Source organism: Sinohyriopsis cumingii, chromosome 6, assembly GCF_028554795.1.
Source record: "Sinohyriopsis cumingii isolate HCF-2022 chromosome 6, ASM2855479v2, whole genome shotgun sequence".
NCBI classification, from domain to species: domain Eukaryota; kingdom Metazoa; phylum Mollusca; class Bivalvia; order Unionida; family Unionidae; genus Sinohyriopsis; species Sinohyriopsis cumingii.
Window position 1 is genome coordinate 2,425,288 of NC_142966.1, and position 17,060 is coordinate 2,442,347.

Consider the following 17,060-nt stretch of genomic DNA (forward strand, 5'->3'; position numbering starts at 1 on the left):
CAATTTGCCAACTTAGGTAAATAAATTCAGATGAATCCCAGTCTAAATGGTGTTTTGAGCAATATTTAATACTGGTAATACCACACGTTCTGCTTCCAGTCCAGACTTTTTCATTTTTTGATAGTTATGATAAGGCCTGAAAATGTAGAGTATAGATGAGTGAGATCCAATGCTGATTTCAGTGACTTTTCAGAGCCATCAAGAGTGAGTGCTGTGTCATCTACATACTGTGAGATAAGATATACTATAGGATTAATTTGCGTTCCTTTAATTTTGGCTTTTTCCTGATCACGTGGGTTCATATCTTTGCACAAAGAAGAAAAATATATGGAAGACGGGATCATCTTGTCTGCAGCCCCTTCTAATGTAAAAACGACAATGAACACTGCACAATAATGTAGTTTTAATATTTTTATAAAACTACTTTATCCAATTTTTGAAGTTTCTTCCAAACTTTATAAAGTCTAACACTTTATCAATTAAAGACCATGTGACAGAATCAAAAGCTGTTTCAAAGTCAGTTAATTGAAGGAGTCCACATATATTTTTTTTGTAGAGGACATAAGGTGAAATATGGAATGTAAAATTTTCCCCTATATATATCTTCCCTTGATAAAACCAGTTTGGTCGTTATTTATAATTGTTGAATGAACCTGCTTTAGTCTGTTTACGATACATGCTGATGCATTTTAAAGAGATGGGTCTCCAATTCTTCAGATACTGTTTTGGTTTGTCCCCATTTGGAAGGCAAGTTATTATGCCTTCTTTTTAAGTTGGTGATAGCTCCCCAGATGTATATGAAACATTAATTGCCCTTACATAATATGGACCAATATCTATCCAAACAATCTGAAAAAACTTGACTGAAAACCCATCTGATCCTGGGCTTTTATTGTTTTTCATATATTTAGGCTTACGGTTGCTTCAGTCAGAATTATAGAGCCATTCAAAGATTATTTCTGTGTTCTGTCGAATTTAGGAATACCCGTTTAATTGAATAGAGATGCAAGATTAACTTAGTCTTGTGCAGTTTTTGTAACACCGTAAAATGTAGATAATAAACATGTATATGAAATAATTTGAATCTAAAAAACAAGCACACACAGAAATGTCAGTATATGAATTGAAGTAAATCTAAAAAACAAGCAGACACAGAAATGTCAGTAAATAAAAACTAGTTAATGACTTATACTTTGTGTTGATGAACTATTTACTTATTGTTTACTTTATTCTCATTCTGCTTTTTTATTTCTTATCTTTAATAAATCAAATGTAAGCAATATGCTTGTATGTGTAAATAATTAGTAAAACTTTACATTGTCGTGTTTGCAATCAATAAGGTACTTATGCACATATTATCAGGAATCCATTTGAAGTGACGGAAGAGTTTGTATATCAGTATAACAATGGCAAGAGTCTGGATGAGAGAGAAAAATATGAAGAGGCAGCTCATACAATGCTGGAACGCTGCAAGGTCTGTACAAATATTTTGCCTCTACTTGAACATTGCAATGTCTGTACAAATATTTTTACCTCTACTTGAACACTGCAATGTCTGTACATGGTTTGATTTTCTCCATTTGAACAATGTAGGTTCTGTACAAAGTGAGATATTATATCCGCTGTAACACTACATTTACTTAGTAGTATTGTATCTCCACTAGAACACTGCAATGTCTTTGCATAGTATGATTGTATCTCCACTGGAACACTGCAAGGTGTGTACTTAGTATGACTACATCTCCACTGGAACACTTCAAGGTCTGTACTTAGTATGATTGTATCTCCACTGGAACACTGCAAGGTCTGTACTTAGTATGATTGTATCTCCACTGGAACACTGTAATGTCTGTACATAGAATGATTGTATCTCCACTGGAACACTGCAAGGTTGGTACATAGTATGATTGTATCTCCACTGGAACACTGCAAGGTCTGTACATAGTATGATTGTATCTCCACTGGAACACTGCAAGGCCTGTACATAGTATGATTGTATCTCCACTGGAACACTACAAGGTCTGTACTTAGTATGATTGTATCTCCACTGTAACACTGCAAGGTCTGTACTTAGTATGATTGTATCTCCACTGGAACACTGCAAGGTGTGTACTTAGTATGATTGTATCTCCACTGGAACACTGCAAGGTCTGTACTTAGTAATACTGTATCTCCACTGGAACACTGCAAGGTGTGTACTTAGTATGATTGTATCTCCACTGGAACACTGCAAGGTGTGTACTTAGTATGATTGTATCTCCATTGGAACACTGCAAGGCCTGTACTTAGTATGACTGTATCTCCACTGGAACACTGCAAGGTGTGTACTTAGTATGATTGTATCAACACTGGAACACTGCAAGGTGTGTACTTAGTATGATTGTATCTCCACTGGAACACTGCAAGATCTGTACTTCGTATGATTGTATCTCCACTGGAATACTGCAAGATGTGTACTTAGTGTGATTGTATTTCCACTGGAATGCTGCAAGGTCTGTACTTAGTATGTTTGTATCTCCACTGGAACACTGTAATGTCTGTTGATAGTATCATTGTATTTCCACTGGAACACTGCAAGGTCTGTACTTAGTAATATTGTATCTCCACTGGAACACTGCAAGGTCTGTACTTAGTATGATTTCATCTCCTCTGGAATGTTGCAAGGCCTGTTGATAGTATGATTATATCTCCACTGGAATGCTGCAAGGTCTGTTGATAGTATGGTTGTATCTCCACTGGAACACTGCAAGGTCTGTACTTAGTAATATTGTATCTGCACTGGAACACTGCAAGATATGTGCTTAGTAATATTGTATCTCCACTGGAACACTGCAAGGTCTGTACTTAGTATGATTGTATCTCCACTGGAATGCTGCAAGGTCTGTTAATAGTATGGTTGTATCTCCACTGGAACACTGCAAGGTCTGTTGATAGTATGATTGTATCTCCACTGGAATGCTACAAGGTATGTTGATAGTATGAAAGTATCTCTACATGGAACTCTGCAAGGTCTGTACTTAGTAATACTGCATCTCCACTGGAACACTGCAAGGTCTGTACTTAGTATGATTGTATCTCCAGTGGAACATTGCAAGGTCTGCACTTAGTCAGCTGTAGTATAATTTATCCAACTTGATAAGCTTTCTGACCCAAACACTATTGTAGGAGGGATCATGATATACTGAGGTGATTTATAATGAGGCTGACTGATATCTGTAGCATACTTTGCCCAATTGAATGAGATTGATGATCCTAACAACATGATATGAGGGGTAGTGATATACTGAGGGGATTTATAATGAGCCTGACTGATATCTGTAACATACTTTGCCCAACTGAATGAGATTGATGACCCTAACAACATGAAAGGAGGGGTAGTGATATACTGAGGGGATTTATGATGTGGCTGACTGATATCTGTAGCGTACTTTGCCCAATTGAATGAGATTGATGACTCTAACAACATGATAGGAGGGGTAGTGATATGCAGAAAGAATTCTGGTCACATTCACATTGGTCCTTCAGCATCAGTAGACATGCTTGCTATAAGATCGATATTGGATATAGTTTTTAATATAATATTATTATTATTTCCGTAAGTATTATTAGTTTTCTTTTTTTTAAATATTGTAGGCTCTTTAAAGCTTTTTTCAAATCTTGAATTTATGTGTCATTTTAGCAAACATCAAGGACAGTAGCTTAAAATCCGATGTAAGTACAGATTAATAGTTTTTGCTTAGATAGCAAATCTATGACCAATTATTATTACATGTTTATGTGTATATAAGTGTTAATTATTTTCATTTGGAGTTAATTTTATGCAGTAGTTATTGAAGTGGCTAGTTTTTAAGTTCTTCTTAGTTTTTTCCCCATAAAAGCTGCAGGTTGTTTTTCTAGAAACTGCAAAAGATATTTCAGTAGCTGAGTACAGGTAGTGTATGTCAGTCTGCATTACTTTTGTTACTGTCAACTCGTTTTATAGAGAAGGGCTGGTCTACGAGAAGGGGGAGAGGCAAAGCATGCCAATCTGCCAATGGCTTGGACAGAGCTTGCTCAACTGGCCCAGTGCAAAGGGAAAATTCAGGAAGGTGAGAGGGATTTGTATTTTGTTGTTTGTCCTTTTTTATATCTTTCTGTTATCCTTATATTTTCCTGCTTTTATCATAATTTCTTATGTATTATGTACAAAATATTATGGCAAAGGGAGAAGAAAAAAATGGTTTTCTCTCTGCCAATTATATTTATTATGGGCTTTCAGACAGTTTGATTTTCCAGCATAATTTTCAGGTTTTTCTTCAGTTTTAACTAGAATTACACCTATATGGTCTTTAATTAGTATTACACCTATGTGGTCTTTAACTAGTATTACACCTATGTGGTGTTTAACTAGTATTACACCTATGTGGTGTTTAACTAGTATTACACCTATGTGGTCTTTAACTAGTATTACACCTATGTGGTCTTTAGTATTACACCTATGTGGTCTTAAATTAGTATTACACCTTTGTGGTCTTTAACTAGTATTACACCAATGTGGTCTTTAACTAGTATTACACCTATGTGGTCTTTAACTAGTATTACACCTGCATAACAAGAAAGAGCAAAATCAACAAGTTTTATATAATTAACAAATATAATTTATTTCACTAGATAACAAAGTGAAACAATTAAAAGTAACTTACATAATGGTGTATGAATTCCTAAAATTCAAAAAGTTCTATCAATTCCAATATTTCTGAGTAGTCCAGATAAGTTCCAAAGGTATTTTAAATGATGTCACTACTGTAATGATGTGTCAATAGAACAGAAGAAATCCCAATGATATGATCCCAATATGCCTTTCAATGAATTCATGGTAATTCCAATATAGCTATATATCCATAGTCTTAGAATGTTTCACAGTAATTCCATACACTATTATACATCAACATAGTCTTGAAATAAATGTTAAAGTATTGCAATTTCAATGAATGATTATTTTAAATAAATGAAGCAATCATCTCATGTAACTCTTCCAAGACCAGTAGTGCTGTTAAGAATGTATAATTCCATTAATAATTTCCTTCTATAAAAAGACTTCCAAGACCAATAGTACTGCTAAAAATGTTTAATTCCATTAATAATTTACTTCTATAAAAAGATTTCCAAGACCAATAGTACTGCTAAAAATGTTTAATTCCATTAATAATTTACTTCTATAAAAAGATTTCCAAGACCACTAGTGCTATTAAGAATGTTTAATTCCATTAATAATTTACTTCTGTAAAAAGACTTCCAAGACCAATAGTGCTATTAAGAATGTTTAATTCCATTAATAATTTACTTCTGTAAAAAGACTTCCAAGACCAATAGTGCTATTAAGAATGTTTAATTCCATGAATAATTTACTTTTGTAAAAAGACTTCCAAGACCAATAGTGCTATTAAGGATGTTTAATTCCATTAATAATTTACTTATATGAAAAGGTAATACGCATTTGGGAAAATTACAATACAAGGCTTTGAATGAATCATTCTTGGTATTTCAGAATAATTTATCAGTAATCATATCAGCTGATTCACACTGACTAATCAGGAAATTGGTTGGGAACATTTAAATAAGAACGTGACTTCCATTCTCAAGAACTCGTGTCCTTGTTGAAGCATGTGATGTTTGTCTGAACTATAGTATATCTCAGCCATGGGCTGCCCTGGTGGCCTAGTGGTTGTAATATCCACCTCAGATGTGGGAGGTGATGGGTTCAAACCCTGGCCAAGTGATGCCAAAGACCTATAAAAATGGTACTAACAGCTGCCTCGCTAGGTGCTCAGCATTAAGAGGTTAGTGACAGGACTGATCAGCCTGGTATCAGGATAATGTGACTGGGTGGGACATCATGCTGTATGTCTGCAGTATGTTGCCCCAGTGCTAGACATCACAATAAACTGTCACACTGCAGACATTGTGGCGATATGACTGAAAATATTTTATAGCTACATTAAAAATCCAAATCACACACACACTCACATCTCAACATTAGAACTTTATGAATGAAATCTTTGCATTTGATGCATGACTCATCTTACAGTCCAAACTATGATCATAGGATTTTAGCATTAAAAATGTCATTAACTGAATGACCCTGATAAAAACTATTATTATGAAAATACTATACATAATATAGATATACATAACACTAAAAATAGTTCTGCATAATGTATATCTGAGCTTTGTATGCCTCAGTTTGTTTGTTTGTTTCAGCATCTTTGTTGATGTTTGCAAGAAAAGCTACCAACATTGACTTAATATTGCTTGTTAAAACTGAATTCTAATATATATTTGAAAGAAAATGCTTGTCAACTTTTATGCTTACTGGTATATCATTTTCAGAATGCCTGGATGTGTTAATTACTTCCCTTGATCAGTCTCCCATGGAGAAGTACCACATTCCTGCTCTGTTTTTCCTGGCAGAGACAATGTTGTACTGGCTTCGAACTGATGCTGTTCATCAGCCCTATCTCAGAACAGGAGAGATTAAACTTCTTAAGGTGAGATCATAAAACATCACTAGTGCAGTGGATGAGGTATACAAAACCACTTACTAATAAGCCTAGACAGTCCAGACATTTTAGTGCTAATGATGTGCACCAGACTACAAAAGAGAGAGAGAGAGAGAGAGAGAGAGAGAGAGAGAAAGAGAGAGATATGAATCATGGTGACATTTTGGCATGAATGTCAATGCAAAGTGTGTTTGGTGATGGTGGTTGTGGTGGTGGTGGTGGTGGTGGTGTGTGTGTGTGTGTGTGTGTGTGTGTGTTACCAGCCTGGTTGTGCATGGTCTGGACTTTTCAGTCTAGTTGTATGTGTCTCACAGTGTAACAGATGAACCAGGCCCAATCCATAACCATGACAGACTTTGTATCCATTCTCATTAAATAGATCTCTCTCAGGACAGGAGAGATAAAAATTGTTAAGGTGAGATCACATGATATAGGCATACATGTCTATCAGTCCAATATTGGGATTGGAGAAATCAAACTTCTTAAGATGAGATAGTATAAAACATACTTGTTCATCAGCCCTTTCTCAGGGCAGGAGAGATAAAACTTCACCAGGTGAGATCATCTAAAATTTGTATACATACACATCAGCCCTATCTCAGGACAGCAGAGATTAAACTGATCAGACTGAAATCATCAGGATGTTTCCAGTGTTCTAGTGCCATGAAATTCTTTACCATTAATGGTTCAAACAGCTTAACGGTTACAGTAATTTTGATAAAAATATCAATGTACCATAGAGGTACATATAAATATAGATGTATCATAGAATTTACATACAAATATAGATGTATCATAGAATTTACATACAAATATATATGTACCATATAATTTATATACAAATATCAATGTATCATAGAATTGTACATACAAATATAAATGTACCATAAAATTTACACTCAAATATTGATATATCATATAATGTACGTACTAATATAGATATATCATAGGCTTTACACACAAAGATAGATGTATCATATAATTTACATACAAATATAGATGTATCATAGAATTTACATATAAATATAGATGTATCATGGAATTTACATACAACTTACATATAAATATAGATGTATCATAGAATTTATATACAAATATAGATCTATCATAGAATTTACATACAAATATAGATATATCATAGAATTTACATACAAATATAGATATATCATAGAATTTACATACAAATATAGATGTACCATAGAATTTACAAATAAATACAGATGTATCATAGAATTTACTTACTAATATAGATGTATCATAGAATTTACATACAAATATAGATGTACCATTGAATTTGTGTATAAATATAGATGTATCATAGAATTTACATGCAAAGATAGATGTATCATAGAATTTACACATAAATATAGATGTATCATAGAATTTACACATAAATATAGATGTATCATAGAATTTACATACAAATATAGATATATCATAGAATTTACAAATAACAATAGATGTATCATAGAATTTACAAATAACAATAGATGTTTCATAGAATTTACAAATAACAATAGATGTATCATATAATTTACAAATAACAATAGATGTATCATGGAATTTACACATAAATATAGATGTATCATATAATTTACATACAAAGATAGATGTACCATAGAATTTATGTATAAATATAAATGTACCATAGAATTTACATATAAATGTAGATGTATCATAGAATTTACATATAAATATAGATGTACCATATAATTTACATGCAAAGATAGATGTATCATAGAATTTATACATAAATATAGATGTGTCATAGAATTTACATATAAATGTAGATGTATCATAGAATTTACATATAAATATAGATATATCATAGAATTTACATATACAGATAGATGTACCATAGAATTTACATATAAATATAAATGTACCATATAATTTACATGCAAAGATAGATGTATCATAGAATTTACACATAAATATAGATGTGTCATAGAATTTACATATAAATATAGATGTATCATAGAATTTACATAAAAATATAGATGTATCATAGAATTTACATGACTGCTCTGGTGGCCTAGTTGTTAGAGCATCTGCAGCATGATGCCCCAGTGCTAGAGATCACTAAAAACTGTCACACTGCAGACATCATAGTGATATGACTGAATATTTTTTAAAGCTACATTACAAATCCAAACCACACACACACACACATAGAATTTGCATACAAATATAGATGTATCATAGAATTTACATACATACATAGATGTATCATATAATTTGCATACAAATATAGATGTACCATGAAATTTAATTACAAATCTAGATGTATCATAAAATTTAATTAAAACTATAGATGTTTCATATAATTTACATACAAATATAGATGTATCATAGAGTTTACATACTAATATAGATGTATCATAGAATTTACATTCAAATTTCAAGACAGTAATATACCTTGTCATTAAGTTACATGGATGTCACTGTCTCTACATTAACACAATCCCTTTGAATAATGAATGATTTGAGATCTGACGGAATAATCAATAATTAGGGTTTCACATGAATCAATTATTACAATGAGCTATTCATTTCTAGTTATGTGTAAGTGCTGTCTGGGGTCCAGTATAGGTGTTTATTAATAAAGGAATTCATAATAGTGAGGTTCATTATAGTGAGGGTTTTATGTACATTTGTAACTATATTTGTTCTTCTGATGAGTCAGCCTGTGTTCATAAAACTGTTCTGTCATATTATTTTGTTAGGTCTTCACATGACTGTTTTATTACCAAATTATTGTGTTGTGTGGATGGGTCACCTTGTGTTCACATGACTTTTGTGACATTCTTTTGTTGTGTGGATGAATCAGCTTGTGTTCTCATAACTTTTGGTACATTCTTTTGTTGTGTGGATGGGCCAGCTTGTGTTCACATGACTTCTGTGACATTCTTTTGTTGTGTGGATGGGTCAGCTTGTGTTCACATGACTTCTGTGACATTCTTTTGTTGTGTGGATGGGCCAGCTTGTGTTCACATGACTTCTGTGACATTCTTTTGTTGTGTGGATGGGTCAGCTTGTGTTCACATGACTTCTGTGACATTCTTTTGTTGTGTGGATGGGCCAGCTTGTGTTCACATGACTTCTATGACATTCTTTTGTTGTGTGGATGGGTCATCTTGTGTTCACATAACTTCTGTGACATTCTTTTGTTGCGTGGATGGGTGATCTTGTGTTCACATAACTTCTGTGACATTCTTTTGTTGTGTGGATGGGTCATCTTGTGTTCACATGACTTCTATGACATTCTTTTGTTGTGTGGATGGATCAGCTTGTGTTCACATGACTTCTATGACATTCTTTTGTTGTGTGGATGGGTCATCCTGTGTTCGCATAACTTCTGTGACATTCTTTTTTGTTGTGTGGATGGGTCATCTTGTGTTCACATGACTTCTATGGCATTATTATTGTTTTATGGATATGTCATCTTGTGTTCACATGACTTCTATGACATTCTTTTGTTCTGTGGACGGGTCAGCTTGTGTTCACATGACTTGTATGACATTCTTCTGTTGTGTGGATGGGTCAGCTTGTGTTCACATGACTTCTATGACATTCTTTTGTTGTGTGGATGGGTCATCTTGTGTTCACATGACTTGTGTTCATGACTTATATGACATTCTTTTGTTGTGTGGATGGGGCAGCTTATGTTCACATAACTTCTGTGACATTCTTTTGTTGTGTGGATGGGTCAGCTTGTGTTCATATGACTTCTGTGACATTCTTTTGTTGTGTGGATTTGTCAGCTTATGTTCACATAACTTCTGTGACATTCTTTTGTTGTGTGGATGGGTCAGCTTGTGTTGACATGACTTCTGTGACATTCTTTTGTTGTGTGGATAGGTCATCTTGTGTTCACATGACTTCTATGAAATCTTTTGTTGTGTGGATGGGTCAGCTTGTGTTTACATGATTTTTATGACATTCTTTTGTTGTGTGGATTTGTCAGCTTTTGTTCACAGGACTTCTATGACATTATTATTGTTTTATGGATGGATCAGCTTGTGTTCATAGTACTGTTCTATTTTAATGTTTTTTCCTTTAGATAGGTCAGATGGTGTTCACATGACTTAAATATCACCATCTTATTCATTTTTGCAGATGGGTCAGCTTGTGTTCACAAGATTGTTCTATCACCATATGGCTGGACAACTGCAAGGACAACAGGAGTTCAAAAATCGACTCTTTACTTACTTGGATGGTGAGATTTTGTCTAACATTATGTTTTTGAAACGGCTTGATATGCATATTGTTTTTAAAGTCAAACCTGTCAACAGCAGCCACCCATGTGAAAAGACAAAATTCTGATTTTATTGACAATATATAAATACTAATCGACCCCTGGCCCTAATGAAAAGGGATTTATCCTGTATAGCTTCTCCAAGAGGAACTTTTTCTTCAGATATAGCTTTTATGCACATCCAATAGATGAAGATATCACACTATACTTGTAACACAGGCACATTTCTACTGTGACAGCATGATGAAGACATCACACTATACTTGTAACACAGGCACATTTCTACTGTGACAGCATGATGAAGATATCACTATACTTGTAACACAGGCACATTTCTACTGTGACAGCATGATGAAGATATCACTATACTTGTAACACAGGCACATTTCTACTGTGACAGCATGATGAAGATATCACTATATTTGTAACACAGGCACATTTCTAATGTGACAGCATGATGAAGATATCACTATACTTGTAACACAGGCACATTTCTACTGCGACAGAATGATGAAGATATCACACTATACTTGTAACACAGTCACATTTCTAATGTGACAGCACAACTGCTTTTCCCACCATCAACTAACTACCCTAATGATAAAAACTGCCTCACTTTTGAATCTGACATATTGACACCCTTGAGTTACTTTTGAATCTGACATATTGACAAACTTGAGTTACTTTTGAATCTGACGTATTGACACCATTGAGTGACTTTGGAATCTGACATATCGACACCCTTGAGTTACTTTTGAATCTGACATATTGACACCCTTGAATTACATTTGAATCTGACATATTGACACCATCGAGTTCCTTCTGAATCTGACATATTGACACCCCTGAGTAACTTTTGAATCTGACATATTTACAAACTTGAGTTACTTTTAAATCTGACATATTGACACCCTTGAGTTACTTTTGAATCTGACATATTGACAAACTTGAGTTACATTTGAATCTGACATATTGACAAACTTGAGTTACTTTTGAATCTGACATATTGTCACCCTTGAATTACATTTGAATCTGACATATTGACACCCTTGAGTTACTTCTGAATCTGACATATTGACACCCCTGCGTTACTTTTGAATCTGACATATTGACACCCTTGAGTTACTTTTGAATCTGACATATTGACACCCTTGAATTATATTTGAATCTGACATATTGACAAACTTGAGTTACTTTTGAATCTGACATATTGACACCCTTGAGTTACTTTTGAATCTGACATATTGACACCATCGAGTTGCCTCTGAATCTGACATATTGACATCCTTGAGTAACTTTTGAATCTGACATATTGACACCCTTGAGTTACTTTTGAATCTGACATAATGACAACATTGAGGTACTTTTGAATCTGACATATTGACAACATTGAGTTACTTTTGAATCTGACATATTGACAACATTGAGTTACTTTTGAATCTGACATATTGACACCCTTGAGTGATATAGTTAATATGACTGGAATAGTATGAGTATAAGCCAGATGTTTGCATTTCAATTTCCATGATCTTCCCCCTTTATCTAATAATGCCTTCTTCATGAGTAACAAATTCAGTTTGCATAAACTGAGAGGTCACTGTAGATATTCTGTAATGACTGACTAAGGCATGCAAAAACCACTGTTGGATTAGGAAACACCTGTCTGCAGATAGTGTAAGGCAGGTGACCATTACATACATGATATTTAAATAGTTAAGTTGCTGGGAAGGGGTAGAATGGCCATTGTGAACAGGTGACTGCCGAGAAAAGATGACCATTAAGACAGGTTTGACTATATTTTAAAAAAAGCAACATATTAATACTGTCCATTATTGATATGACACATTGGTAAAATGAAAGATTTAAAAATCATGTGTGAGTCACTATGTCTGCTCATCTTCCTATTCATCATTTCATCTTTCTTCTATTGTTCTGTTCTGTTCAGTTCTTTCTTCTTTATTCCTTGAACTAATGTTGCTTTTCAAATCTATAAGATGATCCCACATTTTGTAATCTTGCTGTATATAGAATAAGTAGATCCCACATTTTGTAGTCTCCATATATATATAGAATAAATAGATCCCACATTTTATAGTCTTACTCCAGTATACAGAATGAATAGATCCCACATTCTGCAGTCTTCCTATATATATACTTAGAGGACTACAAGATTTTATATGAATCATGAGATGACATACTGGATAGTCATGTGACATAAAGATTGATAAGTGGATGTACAAAGTCTTATATGAATAATGTGACATGAAAATAATGAGGACATACAGTATCTCACATGAATAAAATCACATCAAGAATAACGAGGACATACATCTCACATGAATAATGGGACATGAAGATTAATTAGGACATACATCTCACATGAATAAAATCACATCAAGAATAATAAGGACATAAAACATCTCACATGAATAATGTGACATGAAAATTAATGAGGACACACATTTCACATGAATAAAATTACATGAAGATTAACAAGGACATACATATCACATGAATAATATGACATCAAGATTAATGAGGACATGCATCTGACATGAATAATGGGACATGAAGAATAATGAGGACATACATATCACATGAGTCATGTGGCATGAAGAGTAATGAGGACATACATATCACATGAATCATGTGGCATGAAGAGTAACAAGGACATACATAGCACATGAATCATGTGGCATGAATAGTAATGAGGACATACATATCACATGAGTCATGTGGCATGAATAGTAATGAAGACATACATATCACATGAATCATGTGGCATGAATAGTAATGAGGACATACATATCACATGAATCATGTGGCATGAATAGTAATGAGGACATACATATCACATGAATCATGTGGCATGAATAGTAATGAGGACATACATATCACATGAGTGCTGTAGCTTGAAGAATAATGAGGACATAAGATCTGACTTAAACCTTTTGACAAGGATTGATAAGAGGACATAAAAGCTCTCACATGAATCATGTTATAAAGATCAGTGATAGGATCTTACATAAGGGGGCAATCACCAGGTATTATGTACTTTTGAGAAAGTGACATATGTAAGGTGAAGTTGTTTGCATTTAAAAAATGCACATTGGAGAAAATGTTGGCATACCTCTATGCCACATTAATGTAATGTGCATGATATTTCTTTGGATATTGTACTTTTGGAAATTGTACATGATCTAAGCACACTTCTAACTAAAATGACTGCTCCCTTGTGCTAAAAATTCAGCCTGAATTAGTCTAAAGTACACTATCCATAGCAGCTATTAAAATAGAGAAAATGAATTTTGCCAGACTAAACAATACCAGCTTCTGAAAGTGCAATGAATGAATTACCAAATATATAAAATGTAAAAAAAAAGTTATCGGCTCTTTTTTTATACAATTTACTTCAGAAGTTCAGGAAGTGAAAATGACCAAGTGGAGCTAGCACTTTTTTGAAAGGTGCACATCTGGAGTAAGACCAAGCTGTATACTGTATAACCCATATTACACCCATCAATCATACACCAAAATAAAGGGAATTAAAGGTTCTTTGAATTATACCTAAGATATACAAGGTCTTTTTTTAAAAAGCCAGTATAACCACTGAGGAAATCTGGGAAAATTCTTTTTCTTAAAAATTCTAACCCTATGCAAAATATGAAACTGTAAAGTGCCACCTAAATGATTTCACAAGGATTAATGAGATAATGCACAGGATATCCTGTGAATTATGGGACATAAAGATTAATGAGATAATGTACAGGATATCCTGTAAATCATGTAACATAAAGATTTTTGAGACAATGCACAGGATCTCCTGTGAATTATGTGATATAAAGATTAATGAGATAATGTACAGGATATCATGTGAATTATGTGACATAAAGGTTAGTGAGATAATGTACAGGATATCCTGTGAATTATGTGACATAAAGGTTAGTGAGATAATGTACAGGATATCCTGTGAATTATGTGACATAAAGATTAATGAGATAATGTACAGGATATCCTGTGAATTATGTGACATAAAGGTTAGTGAGATAATGTACAGGATATCCTGTGAATTATGTGACATAAAGGTTAGTGAGATAATGTACAGGGTATCCTGTGAATTATGTGACATAAAGATTAATGAGATAATGTACAGGATATCCTATGAACCATGTGACAGTAAGATTAATGAAAGAATTACATGATCTGGCACAAATTATGTGATATTAAATATGAGGTCAAGGTCACATGGCAGCCATTCCTGTGAGACATTTGTCAGGGGCAGGACAGTAAATTATTATTTGTAATTATTTGTTAGTTTGCAATTTTTAATTTTATGCCATAATTTTCTGCAAAGATGTAATGAAATGTTGAATTTTCATAGGTTTATCAGACTGCCAGGAAGCCTACAGTCCTTACCCCAATGCACTTCTGTCCATGCGTTTTATTATCACTGTTGGTAAAATTGTCATGGCGGACACACAGGTTGAACCAGGAGAGGTGAAAGAGGGGGATAATGTTCCACACCCAAAGAGTCCAAAAAGTTCTTATAGCAGGCCCAGTGTTGTAAGTAATTGATACTGTAAAAATATAAACGTGCTGGCAAGTTTGAATTTGGATATGGCTAAGTAGATCTACCAGCAAATCTTAGTCCTGTATTCATTGTTATGGCTGATCAGTTCTACCAGCAAATCTTAGTCCTGTGGTCATTGTTGTGGCTGAAAATGTTCTACCAGCAAATCTTAGTCCTGTAGTCATTGTTATGGCTGATCACTTCTACCAGCAAATCTTAGTCCTGTAGTCATTGTTATGGCTGAGCAGTTCTACCAGCAAATCTTAGTCCTGTGGTCATTGTTGTGGCTGAAAATGTTCTACCAGCAAATCTTAGTCCTGTAGTCATTGTTATGGCTGATCACTTCTACCAGCAAATCTTAGTCCTGTAGTCATTGTTATGGCTGAGCAGTTCTACCAGCAAATCTTAGTCCTGTGGTCATTGTTGTGGCTGAAAATGTTCTACCAGCAAATCTTAGTCCTGTAGTCATTGTTATGGCTGATCAGTTCTACCAGCAAAACTTAGTCCTATAGTCATTGTTATGGCTGAAAATGTTCTACCAGCAAATCGTAGTCCTGTAGTCATTTTTATGGCTGAGCAGTTCTACCAGCAATCTTAGTCCTGTAATCATGAAGTACTGTGAGAATAATCTATGAACACAGATTTTAAGAAATTGTGATTTTTCTATAAGTTTATTGCTGATAAAATGCAATATTAGAAGAATTTCAGTAATGGTTAAATGTTTTTCTCATGCTACATATATATACAGATTAAAGAGATCAAAAAGGTCTTAGTAAGGTTTTACATACATACAGTAAACCACCTGTCTTGTGAGACCAGGTTCTCAATGTACAGATTTATTATTAGTGTTGTGACTTGTCATGAGAGAACACCTGTCATTTTTAGCAGAAGGATTGATGTTCCAAATTATTTTCTACTGCACATATGTAATACAAATCTCTAACCTCTGTACTGCTGAAAGCTTTCACTATTTGAGAAATATTTTTAAAAATAGATTTGCTTAACTGATGTTTCACATTTACAGGTGAGTCAAGAATCAGACATAAAGCGTAGCAGTCACCATGATGATGCACTCACCACACACAGTGGTGCCATCAGTAGCAGTGTGCATGATCTGAGTCCAACACTGTGGCATGCACTTGATGTTTGGCGGTGTACAAATCAGCTAGGAGGGGGATTAAATCAGGCGTTACAGGCCCTCACTCACTGTGGCATGGGGATCGTCAATGAGAACTGGTAAACACATTCTATAAATCATTATTTTAGGGTAACAACATTTTAACAAATTCAGTATATTCAGCATATTAGCCACACAAAATTTTAATGATATCCTCCTTGGAAATATGTATATTATATAAAATGTTGGCAATATGTATATTATATGAATATGTTGGCAATATGTATATTATATGAATATGTTGGCAATATGTATATTATATGAATATGTTGGCAATATGTATATTATATGAATATGTTGGCAATATGTATATTATATGAATATGTTGGCAATATGTATATTATATGAATATGTTGGCAATATGTATATTATATGAATATGTTGGCCTTATGTATATTATATGAATATGTTGGCTATATGTATATTATATGAATATGTTGGCAATATGTATATTATGTGAATATGTTGGCAATATGTATATTATATGAATATGTTGGCAATATGTATATTATATAA

The 17,060-nt window shown here is 33.7% G+C and overlaps 1 protein-coding gene across 3 annotated transcripts in view; it reads left to right on the forward strand.

Moving 5' to 3' along the window:
- Nucleotides 1-17,060, forward strand: part of LOC149796275 (uncharacterized) — a 67,663-nt gene that overhangs the window by 12,576 nt on the left and 38,027 nt on the right. For all 3 annotated transcript variants that reach the window (XM_089960910.1, XM_089960911.1, XM_089960912.1), the window contains exons 3-8: nt 1,363-1,474; nt 3,983-4,088; nt 6,370-6,527; nt 10,659-10,758; nt 15,179-15,360; nt 16,392-16,603. In XM_089960910.1, coding sequence (XP_089817036.1) covers nt 1,363-1,474; nt 3,983-4,088; nt 6,370-6,527; nt 10,659-10,758; nt 15,179-15,360; nt 16,392-16,603 — 870 coding nt within the window. The remainder of the gene's footprint in view (nt 1-1,362; nt 1,475-3,982; nt 4,089-6,369; nt 6,528-10,658; nt 10,759-15,178; nt 15,361-16,391; nt 16,604-17,060) is intronic.